The sequence below is a fragment of the Salvia splendens genome, chromosome 1 (genome assembly GCF_004379255.2).
Source record: "Salvia splendens isolate huo1 chromosome 1, SspV2, whole genome shotgun sequence".
Taxonomy (NCBI): Eukaryota; Viridiplantae; Streptophyta; class Magnoliopsida; order Lamiales; family Lamiaceae; genus Salvia; species Salvia splendens.
The window spans coordinates 29,184,226-29,196,903 of record NC_056032.1 but is presented as its reverse complement, the minus strand read 5'-3'; the positions used below and the strand labels follow the sequence as shown (position 1 = coordinate 29,196,903).

Genomic DNA, 12,678 nt, shown 5'->3' with positions numbered 1-12,678 from the left:
TGTCAGAATTTTATTTAGTGTAACAATTATTATTATAGGTGGGAATTTATAGCGCGTTCACACTTGTTTGTGTGCATGTCGTTGAGTTATTTAATTTTTGCATTCGAATTTTGATTTTTAAAATCTGATTCCGTCTTAATTATGAATTGTATCTTTTTCAATACGATTGTTGTTTAATCGTATTAACAAATATGAGAGAATAGAACGGAAATTTAAGAAATGTAAATGAAAGTTGATGAAAAAAGATAGTGGAACGTAAATCCTATTTTTACATATTAGTTTTATAATAAAATGTAAGTGGAAAAATGTTAGTGGAATGTAGGGCCTATTACCATTTATGGAATATTACAACCGTAACTCCTAAAGTGGGACACCCAAAAATAGTAAACCGAGACTCCTAAAGTGTGACGGAGGGAGTACTTAGATATAATCTAGGATTGAGTTGTGAGACTATTTTAGTTGAAGAGGGTTGGCTATGACTAATTATCTCATTATTATTCATCTGGGATTAAGTCGTGGGTTTCAATATCATGAACCAAACACATTACATATGTAATCTCGAGATACAATCTTGTAAACCGAACAACCCCTACGAAGATATATGTCGGGATGGTTAATTTAAACAAATTAGTTCAAATTTCAAATACTTTACCGGTTAGACCGATCGGTCAAAATCAATCGGTAAGTGAATTAATCGAAACAATATCATTGTATAATCTGTTACTACTATTATTTTATGCGGTAACAACTTATTTTAGATAGATTTTTCTGTTACAATCGATTACTAAATCTTAATCAGTAATTGGAATAAAAAAAATTAGTTATCAAATTACCGATAATCATCTAACTGAAGACTCATCCTAAATATATTTATTATTGTCGAAAAATGACTTTGATAATTATGTAGTTATTCCAACTTTATTAGCGTGTAGTAAGGGTGCTTGAGGCCAAAATAACTGTTATTGTGCCACTTTATGCTTTCGTGAATTCCTTTGTGTTTCATTGGAAGTAGAAGTTTCCTCAGCAAAAAAGGTCAGGCCATGCAACTTTATATTTCACTTTTTTTACACAAAATTAGTTGGGGTTGTGGTAAATCAAATTTGTAGACATAATTATAGCACTACACTATGGTCCTCTAGAAATATTCTTATACACAAAATCAAACATCGAGTCAGAAGACCTATTCTCGAACTAAATTAATTGGTGTTGTAGTAAAAGCGATCAATAACCATAAGAATTTAGTAGTGCATAAATTTATAAGTTATGAGAGCACTCAATATGGGGCCGATCGCTCGGCCGAGCACTCACTATGGGGTCGATCGATTGGCCATGAGAGCGCCCAGGAGATAGGACACCATTGTAAATGTGCTAAGGTGCGTGTGATGATATTTTACTCTATTTTAATTTTCTAATAATCCAATTGCCTATGTCGCACCATGTAGGCTTCTACTCAATCAATAATTATATATGTCATTACATCTAAGGTATTCTATCTTTTCTACTTGGATAGTTTTTTAATATGAGAATATATGAATTTGTCACAAATTTAAAATACTCTCTCCGTCAATGAAAAATAGTCTTATTTTGCTAATATTGGATATCCATACAAAAATAGTCTCATTTATAAAAATAGAATGTTTCTCTCTCATACTTAACCATTTTTTCTCCATCTCTCGTACTTTACTCATTTTTTTCTCATTTCCTCTTTTAGAGCATCTGCAATGGTGTGAAGATCGTCCGGACGAGGGTCCAGAGCCTTTGTCCTAGCGGTAATGAGCTTAGACATTATTGCATGAGGTGCCGAGTTCGAGGTCTCTTGACATCAGTTGTAATTTCCTCCTATCTATATTATAGGAGTTTATTTGTAATTTTCTCCCTTAGATAGGAGTTAATTTAAAAAAAAAAGGTCGTCCGAACGAGACCTCTCACTCGTCCTCGTCCGCGATCGTCCGACCAATGTAGGTCGATGGACGATCCTCCGAATGAGCGAGACGACCAAAATTTCAATCGCGGATGAAGGGGCGACCAAAATCATTTAGAAAATTAAAAAATTGATTTTTTAATTAAAAAAAAATCATTTAGAAAATTAAATAAAAAAACTATAATTTCACAATGATCCATACTAAAATACGGATCCGTGAATAAGTGAAAGATTATATTTTGTAGAATATAATCCTTCACACTAGATGGACAAATTTTGCATTGATTGAGTAGTAAACCTTTTATAGATAGGTTTTAAACTCCAACTTTCATTGTGACTTCGATGTGGGATAAATGGTAATTTTATAGATAGATTTTCAACTCCAAGTTTCTTTGTGATTTCGATGTGGGATAATTAGTTTTACACTTAAAAAGAGAGTTTTTGTTGCTTTATGTGAAACTTTGTTTGATTTCAATACAAAATCTATGTTTAGCCTAGTGGTAAATATGTCTTGAAAAATCATAGAGGTTCGGTTCAACCCCAAACTCAACATCTTATTTTTAATTTTGACATTTATTATTCAATTCTATTTTTGTTAATATTTTTTTTCCTATAAACATGTTTATGGTAATCTAAATTTAATTTAAGTAATGTAAGCATTTTTTTCAGTAAGTGTTTATTTAAATTTGTTGTTTTATAGTATATTATATTTTGCTATTTATTATTTGAAAACAAAAAATATCAAAATTAAATATAAAACTTGTATTTTTTTAAAAATATTAAATAATGTACGTGTTTTATTTAATTTATATTTAATTTTATTATTTATAATATGTGAAAACAAAAATAAAAAATAATAACATTAAAATTTAAATAAAAAATGAGTTTAATTGATAGGGCGGACACTAGGGCGAAACCACTGCAGAATGAAGGGTCGGACTAAGAAATGCTGATGGGGCGACCACTAGGGCGGACTAGTAGTGCAACCATTGTGGATGCTCTTACTAGAATAATTTTTTTTATTAAAATATATACTATCCACAAATGAAGACTGAGACTATTTTTTTTGAACGGAGAGGAGAGAGTAACAGAAACAAAATAACGTTTCGATTGATTCAGAAGCCCAACAAATGTTCCTTTGGACCTTGAAATTGATTGGGCTATACTAGTATAAAGCCCAATTTAGCAAATAACACGTGTCAGATATTGATTGGAGCAGCTCGTAGAAGAACAAAGATTGACAACGAACTACTTGCTGATTAACACTGGCGCGATCTCGTTTTCTGTTCACGTTTTAGATCCATCGATTCGTAAACCCTAAATTCATTCGATCATGATTTTGCTCTAGTCCCCTAATTTCCAGCTTAAAATTTTTAAAATTCCTCCTTTTGGATTCATTGTATATCCTAATTCGTTTCTTAGAAACAACTCTGCGTGAATCCGAAGCCTAATTGGAAGGGATAGCTAATTTTGAAGATTCCGCTGGAAAATGAGTTTTTTTGGCTTCGTTTCGATTGGAATAATCGGAACAAGCTAGAAAATTTGCTGGAAGTATTGTCGAATGGATAAAAATCGGTCTATCGCAATCGTCTTGGTATTCCTATTTTTGTCTACCACTTGCAATGCCTCCTTAGTGTTTCATCTACGGAAATTGATCGCTAGTGAGGGGAATAATGCTCCTGCGGATTCTCAGGTAAGCTTCTTCTCCGCGCGCTTCTGTATATTGCGAAAATCATAGATTTTTATGAGTGATTTTTGTGGTGTAGGTTTCACCAATTGCAAATGATTCGAATACAAATACGAGCTCGATAAATACAGAAAATCCTCAACTAGACAAGCCGAAAGAATCCGAAAAGCCTGAATTAGAGAAGCCAGAGGAATCTCAGGCGGGCAATCAGACTAATAGTGATTCGACATTACCAGTTCATCCGGAGGAATCGAAGAAACCTGACAATGGCACTAAAAGTTTAGGTGCTCCTAGCCCGCCAGAGGGTGAGAAGAAGGGCAATGAAGTTGTTGGAGGCAATGAGAAGGTCAATGTGTCCATGCCGAAGCCAGATGACAACGTCAGCTGTGATGGATCAGTTAGCAATTGCAGGGAGCAAACAATGCTTGCCTGCATTAAAATGTCGAAAGATGGCGGTATTTGTTCTCCTATTACGTGTTAATGTTGGTAGTATCTAATTCTTTTGTTTGAATGCTAGATGATGGTTTTTGCTCACAAAAAAAATGTCTAAGATTATATGACGATATTAGTTAATTGCAGTGGTAGTAGCAGAATCTTGGATGTAGGAACCTTTTCCCCTTGTGCAACGCTCGTTAAGGAAGTTCATGGCCATGCTAGAGCATCTCGATTCTCATCATACAGCATTTAGTGGCTATCATTGACATTGTTATTAGATATTGCTGACGCACTCAGTCTCTTAGTATAGGACTCTGAAAAGAGCGAAAATAATTCACAATATATGTTTGATAGACAAGGAGAAAGAATACTGGCTTGCTCCTTCGACTTGTAGCTCTTTGCTAGAGATCCTAAAATCTTTGGTTCTCACTTGTGCGATTAGGAAAACTAATGGTTTTCATTTCTATTTTTTGGGTCAATTGCTTTACTTATCCGAGCTGCAAGGAAATAACTACCCTTCATTTTGGCAGGGTTAGATAGTGTGTTTCTTGTAGCGACGAATGAAGGAGAAAATACTTTAAAAGTCAACATCAAATTACCTAATTCAGTTCAATATATTGTCTCAGATGTCGAAGTACCCAAACATACAAGTAAAAAGGTATGGATCTTCATTGTTTGTGTGCATAGAAATATTTCATTGGGTTGTTTGTCTCACTTGTAACATATGAATTATATGATGTTTGGAATATTCTATTAGGCTGCTTGTTATGCTGAGGTCTACAAATAAGAATGATGTATTTTAACTTTTCCTTCGGATTTTAAAATGGATTTTGTAAAAATTGATATTTGTATGATGATTAAGGAAACTATAAGTTGTATACAGCAAATGACCATTTAAAAAAAAATTAAATACAAATATTTGGAAGTTATTGCCTTATAGTTATATGTGATCGCGATATAAATTATTGCCTGATGCTAGTCCATTGCAATACTTGTATATAAATTGAAAACTGAAGACAATAAGTATTATGATTTCTCTATGTGTGATGCTGGAATGGTAAGTGGGAAGTGAGTTTCATTCTCAAGTACTAATACAAGGTAGTTTTGTAGCTCATAGGATCGTAGACAAATAGGATTCATGTTTACAAACAATATATTTATAATTCGAAATACTCATTCATGCATAAATGTGGTTATAGAATATGGGATAACGCATATGAAAAACACGAAGTATTTATTTCGTATTTTTGCTTTATTAATGAATCCATGCTATGCAGATAAACATTTCATCTGTAGTTGGCAAGAGCAATAAACTGATAGTGAGTTCTGGAGGTTCCCAATGCAATCTTGTTTTAGTGCAGTCTGCTTCCATCGACAAGATTATGCAGCAGCTCTCTTTCTACTCTAAGCAAGTGACTCCTATATATGCCGTATATGCTTCTTTCCTCATCACATTACTTTTAGGAGGGACATGGGCCTGTTGCAGATTTAGGAAGAGAAACCAGCAGGATGTAGTGACTTATCAAGAGCTTGAAATGGGCCTTCCAGAATCTACTGCTAACGTGGATAGCTCCGAAGGCTGGGATCAGGATTGGGACGACGATTGGGATGAGGATGTTGAAGTGAAGTCCCCCTCTGGACACCAAGTAAGAGGTGTCTCTGCCGATGGACTCACCTCTAGGTCTCCAAAGAGAGATGGATGGGAGAATGGCTGGGACGATTAGGATCACATGAAAAAAACCTCTCACAGGAATGTAAGATATACAGTTTTTGTGAAGCGCGAAAAACTCCACACAAGAGTAAGGCATACAGATTTTGCAAAATGGGATAACAAACGACAGAGCCATTGGTAAATTATGAATCTTTTTCCTCGTTTTGCCATCATAGGAAAATGTAAGCAATGCTTTTATATTGGATCTTTTGTGCAAGATCAGTTTTGTGCTAAAAATGGAAGCTCTTGTTTGTAAGTTAGAGCATCCGCAACATGGACCAGCCGCGCCTTTCATGTCAGGCATGTGCAGAGCGCGGTTGCGTTACATGCATCAAAATCGACGGGCTTTGCTAGAGTGCAGGCATTAATTTAATGTTTTTTTAATCTTTGAATATTACTCCCATAAAAATATAACCACTTTTGTGCTTTTGGTCGGCACAATAAAAAATACACCCTTCGTTTCTTTATAGTTGAGCCGTTTTTTCATTTCGGGAACATCGTTTATAGTTGAGTCATTTTCATTTGGTAATAAGTAACCCATTTTTTTTCTTACCCCATTCTTTCTTTTACTTCATTCTACCTACTTTATTCATTTTTCCACTTTTCTCTCTCTTACTTTATTACCTATCAATTTAACACACTAAACATTAGTAGTATTTCTTAAACTCCATGCTAAAAAGAAGTGCATCAATTATGAAGTAATGAAGGAAGTATCATTTTTGTTATTTTGGTCTGTCAGTTTAAAAATAACAATTTCTGAAACGCTTCAAAAGTGGTTGATTTTAATGGGACGAAAGGTATAAGATTTTGTGCGTATATAGTCGTCAGTAATCAAATTAGTATTATTATTTAAATTTAGATTTTGAGTGGCAATATCTTTTTTAAAAATGATTTAAAAGGAATGTTGATTGAAAACCATGAACTTAAGATTAAATTTGATACTTTCTCCAAACTTTAAATGTTGTAAATGAATTAACAAATTAGTCAAATTTCGAATGGGGAGTGATTTCAGCTATTCAGGTCACATAATTAAAACCTTTGGAAGTAATACCACGTCACCCCATTCTTTCTTTTAATCCTACTTTTTATCTCTTGAAGTCGTTTCCCCTCCCTTTTGGCGTTCATATTAATCTGTCAATTTTGCTTTCAGATGAACCATTTTCCTTTACTCGATTTGACATGCGAATTCGCCTATTGAATTACGCGCCAATTTTTACCAGGAACAACTTATCGTGTTGTGCATGCAAGATTTGGGGGGTGATGCTTGTAGTGCAGAGATGACCTTTTCACTAGAGTGCATTGAAACTTAATGTTACTTTCTTGGTTTTATTGTGTATGTTCACGTTATTGATTGATGTTCATGAGAATATGGACTCCGACTTCGTTTTTCTTCTTTCTAAAATATCAATAGCCAAAACGGCACTCTTTTACTTAAAGTTTGGCATGTACATGTAAATAAGTCGATTATATAACATTTCAGGTGGGTTAAGAAATCCGCGGAAAATTTGTAGCTAATTTAAAATTTTGTGGGAAATATCATATTTAGCCTCAGACCCACCTTCGAGTGCTCTGATTTCCCAACAGCCGCTCCCCTGTACAAAAAACACATATAACTTACAATTTATCTCTATATTTACAGTGCGTTTTTCAGTCTTCTCCCCAATTTATCTCTATATTTCAATCATTATTTCTTTCGTTTATATGGGTTCATACGGCATCAGTAACTGCTCTGATGAAGATAGTTCGTCTGACGAGTGCAACAAGCTTCTCAAAATGTCACTTGCAACGCGGGGGCAACTAGAAGTCGTCGGCACGTGGCCGAACGCCTCATGGAGGATTATTTCATCGACAATCTGCAATGGGGGTTAGGGTATTTCGCCATAGGTTTCGTAATCACAAAGATTTATTCATGTGCATAGCAAATACAATTGGATAGGCTAAAGTAGCAAGGGCTTTCAATGCAACAAAAATGTACAATGGTGATCCGATGGCGGGGGGTCGGCGGATTTTCCGATCATTTCGACGAGTACTTACATGTCGGCGGGCTCAAAACAACTTCCCTGACATGCTTGGCAACTAGACTACATGCAATAGGAGTGAAAATTTGTTCAACGACATGGAGGGGTGGGTATGTTGAACACCCAAGCTCTTATCCAACCATTGAGCTAGAAGCAGTCGCCAAGCATCGCCTATGGATTTAACCTATATTATTTGGTGCCTCTTTCTCCAACAATAACACTAACTTCCTCAACCCACAAGCCACAATACATCTCGAGGTGCGCCCACGACATTCAAAAATGACCAAATACGCTATCCCAAAACCCATGACTGATTTTGAAAGATTTAGTTGAAGAAATTCGGATGTGCTTCGGTCTTCTTGATTATTTAATTGTGTTTTATTTCAAGGCAAAAACTCAGTTAAGCGTGCGCTTACCATGAGCTTATATTTTAATACTCCATCTGTATCTACTAATTTACGGTATTTAAATACTGAATATTCCATATGTTTCTAAAAAATAACAACTTTTGAAACAACACGAGTTTTAATGCCAAATTAATAAAGTAAGAGAGATAATTAAAACTTGCTAATGGTATAACTATAAAAGTTGTAAATATTGATGGTATACGTTGTTTAAAATTTCTTAAAATAAAAAGTTTTTATTTTTAAGAGACTGACAAAAAAAGAAAGATTTTCTATTTTTCAAGGGAATATAATTTTATGTGATGGTAAGCTAATTTGTACTCCTACAATATGCTAACAACGATTTTGGGTAGGGATCGGAAAAAATACCGAAATAATACCGATCTTATCATATTAGAAATATACTGAAAATACCAATTTTTTGTATACTGTTATTTTCGGTACGGTATGATACCTTACCGAAAGATTTCATTAAGGTAACAGTTTGAATTTCCATATACCATGGCATACCAAAATTTGGTATACACAGTAAATTAAGGTATAAAAATACCGAAAATGTGGTACATACCACATACACAATATATATCGAATTTGCGGTATATACCATAAGGGATGTGATCAATTGCTAACTAATTAGCAATCTAAAATTGAGACCAAGTCTTACCATTAGATTATGAGATCTAGTGGTTGATATAATGTCAAGTGAATTATATTTTAAATATAAATAATTATTAAATAAAATTAAAGGGTATTAATGTCAATTCTCTCTAATTAAAATTATCCCAAAAAACTTTAAATTTACGTAACTCTCTCGATTTAAATTATTTTTCGCAAAAAATATATCAAATTAAAGGTAATTTTATAAGGATTCTACCGAGATCTCAATTGCATATGTTTCGACGATGTTCAGATGATGAAATTTGATCATTTTTATTTCATTTTTCGTATAGGTTGATAAACAGATTTTTTATCAATAAACACATTAACAAATTTCAATATAATGCATGAAAACTGTGTTGATATTTTCGTGTACTTGTGTTGAAATACCCATGTCCTTGTGTTGATATTTTTAATACACTATGTTGATATAAAAAAACACGAAAATCATGATATGATAACAGAATGACGATCTTACCCATTTGTTGATATTTTGTCTACTATTTATTGAAATTCGTAAGGTTTAATCTCACCCACTCATTTTAAAATCTAAGTGTGTAGATTTGGTCTTAATTTTGGATTATAATGCTATAAGCATTATAAGAGGACAATACTATAAAATATAAATACTCTCTCCGTTCCCTCATAGTTGAGGCAAAACTTTTCGGCACGGAGTTTAAGAAAGAAATTTTGAGTGTGTTAAATAAATAGAGAAAAAGGTAGAGAGAATAAAGTAAAAAGTGAATAAAGTAGAGATGGTAAAGTAAGAAAGATAACACAATTATATATGGAAATGACTCAACTATAATGGAACTTTTCAAAATGGAAAAATGATTCAACTATGAGGGAACTGAGGGAGTATAATTATATATAAAATACTACCTCCGCCCCACATTAAAAGCATCCTTAACCCCGACCCGGATTCAGGCCCCAAGTCCCCTCCATGTCATCATTCCCCTAAATTTGAGTCTCAGGCCACAACTGCTCTAACCCTGCAGGCCCTATCCCGGGCCACAACTATTAAATTGCACTATTCACAACTCCATCATATATTACTTGTAAAAATTGAAAACGTTAAGCAATTATAACATGAGAAATTCATTTTTAATACAAAAATAATAAATTATAAACTAAAAAATATAAAAAAATTAGAATATTAAAAAAAAGTGCAAAAAAAATTTAAAAAATTTAAAAGAAGTGCAAAAAAATCTCGCCCCTCTCCCTCTCCATCTTCTCCCTCTTCCTCCTTCTTCTTCCTCTCCCACTCCCTCTTCTTCCTCTTCCAAATGCATAAAAATTCAGAACTTGGGGCACAGCAGCGGCCCGAACCCCCTCCAACCGGAAGCTCCATCGTCCGCCAGGCCGGACCCCGGGCGCGTCCCTGGGCCCCGACTGAGTCCCCGGGACCGGTCTGGGCCGCAAATTCGTCACCTCCATCGCGCGGGGCCGCTGGCCGGGACCCAGGTGCGGTCCGACCCGTGGCGTTAAGGATGCTCTAAGTGTCACATTTGGTGTGGGCACGGGTTTTAAGAAATGTAAAAAAAATGGGTTGAATAAGTTAGTGGATTATAGGTCTCACTAATATATATTAGTTTTATAATAAAATGTGAGTAGAATGGTTGGTGGAATGTAGGGTCTACTTACCATTTATGGTAAAAGTGAAATGTGACTCTTATTGTGGGAAGGACTGAAATGGCAAAATGTGACACTTATTGTGGGACGGAGGTAGTATATTTATATTATTAAGTTATAAAATTTATTGTGAAATAGTATAAATATAATTATATATAGATTATATTTAATATATTTTTTAAATTATAAAATATAAATAATATTTTAAAAACTCAAATCCTCTATTTTAATTGTTGTTGAAAGTCTTGTATACCACAAAATTACAGTATATCGAATTTCAGTAAAACATACTGAAATGATGTACAATATCGGTATTGTAATTTGTCATACCGAAAATAAGGTTTACCCAAATTCAGTATACCGAAAATTTTGAAAAGGTAAAAGTATGATTTTTTTCATACCTAATTTTCAATAAGGTATACGATATGGTGGTTTTGGTAACGTATACCGCACTGACCCACACCTATGTTTAACTGAGCAACTTTGATAATTTACTATTTTTCTCTATAGAAAATAATGAAATTCCTAACTTTGACTCATTGTCTAATTAGTGTAATATTTGAAATGAGATAAATGATTACGGTTGTAACGCCCCGTTTTTCTAAACCTAATTTGTTAACCCTAAAGTACATGTATTAATGCTATTGATATTGCGAGGTCCGCAAATTAATTAGCGAGTAGAATTGTTGGAAATTTTTGACTGGGTCAACTTTGTTGAATATGTGACGTGGGTGCATGAATAATTGAATGTGGGGTGAAATTAAAGGTTTTTGAATAATTGATTATTTGTCACGAGAGTTAGAAATTGTGAAAATAAATTACAATGCGAATTTAAATAATTCCCTTTCCATGAGGAATAGTTATTGGACTCAATTCTGGTTTCCGTGTTGGATCCGATAAATTAAATAATTAATATAAAAGTCCAGTCCGTGATAAATAAATTGTGTACTGCACAATTTAAAATAAAATACAATGGGTTGTGAATTAAACTAAACTAATTAAAATATAATATCTTTAATTCAAATTTTAATTAAAGATTCTACGCAGATTTATCCTCCTCCGTGAAAATATATATTCCTCCTCCGTGATCTGCAATAAAATATTAAACAAATTCAATTTAATTCAAAAAAAAGAGGAAGAATTCGAAATTTTTCCAGCAATCCACGATGAAAACCGTTTCCTCCCTCATCCCTAAATCTCTCTCATATCTATCAACCACCCCTTCCTCTATAATATTCACGGCACAATCATTTTTTTTTCCTATTCATTCTCTGCAACAAGAACACCAGCTTCATTCTTTCAACTTCTACTCAAGGTAATCCTATAAATTTTCCTTCTATTTTATATGTTTTGAGATCAACTCACTAGATTTTCCTTCCGGCAGAAACCGAGAAAACCAAATTTAAGAGAGAAGGTCCTACCTCGTTTCGTCATTGTTTCATTTACAATCTGTCGATTGAAGGTATAATCTCCTTCCCCACTCTAATTCCTCAACCCATGAACTGCATAGTATGTTTTTTTTTCACTCAATCAAAACAATAATCACGATCTGAAATCAATCTTCAAATCGCATAAATCGAAGCAAACTGAATTAAAGAATCAGACTTTAACTCATGAAATCAAATTAAAAACTTACGTCGGGGCTGTTTCGGGGTTGTTTCGAGGTGGTGACTACCCGAAGGTAGGGTCCCCTGATTTCGTCGTGACAGCGGAGAATTGACAGAGACCCGGTTAGAGATAGACACCGACCGATACGGCTGGAACTCGGCGGTGACGGAAGCCGAGCGACGGCGGTGGATGCGGGTGACGAATCGGAGTCAGCGGCAGCCTTTTCTTGACGGAGAGGCAGCAGCGCCGCGGCGGTAGCAGCAGCCGGCTCTGTGCAGCGGCGACAGCAGCGTGCTCCCGGCGAGACAGCAGTAGCTCTTCCGGTGGATTGGCGAGCAGCGGCCGGCGACGTGAGGTGAATTGGAGAAGCCGACGACCGACAGCAGCAGCCTGATCGGTGGACGCCGAGGACGATTGGCGGTGGCTGGACGCTGAGAACGAAGCAACGGCGAGCTCCGTGCGGTCCGCAGCGACGACGACGATGACGTCCTCCGGCAAGTCGTGGTTTCTGATCTGGAATTGAGTGAGGAAGCCGACGGGAATTTGGAATTTCCTTTCAATCGACCGAAAGATAGAAAAGAGAGAGAGAAGAAGAAGAGAGGGAG

General features: G+C 35.0%; 1 protein-coding gene across 1 annotated transcript; it reads left to right on the top strand.

Annotated features, from left to right (window-relative positions):
• The first annotated feature begins 3,185 nt into the window (after window positions 1-3,185).
• Window positions 3,186-5,991, top strand: LOC121746676. Its single transcript, XM_042140593.1, has 4 exons — window positions 3,186-3,614; window positions 3,688-4,063; window positions 4,574-4,701; window positions 5,321-5,991. Exons 1-4 carry the CDS (start codon window positions 3,483-3,485, stop codon window positions 5,765-5,767), a joined length of 1,083 nt encoding a protein of 360 aa, XP_041996527.1. The 5' UTR covers window positions 3,186-3,482; the 3' UTR covers window positions 5,768-5,991.
• Window positions 5,992-12,678: the final 6,687 nt, after the last annotated feature.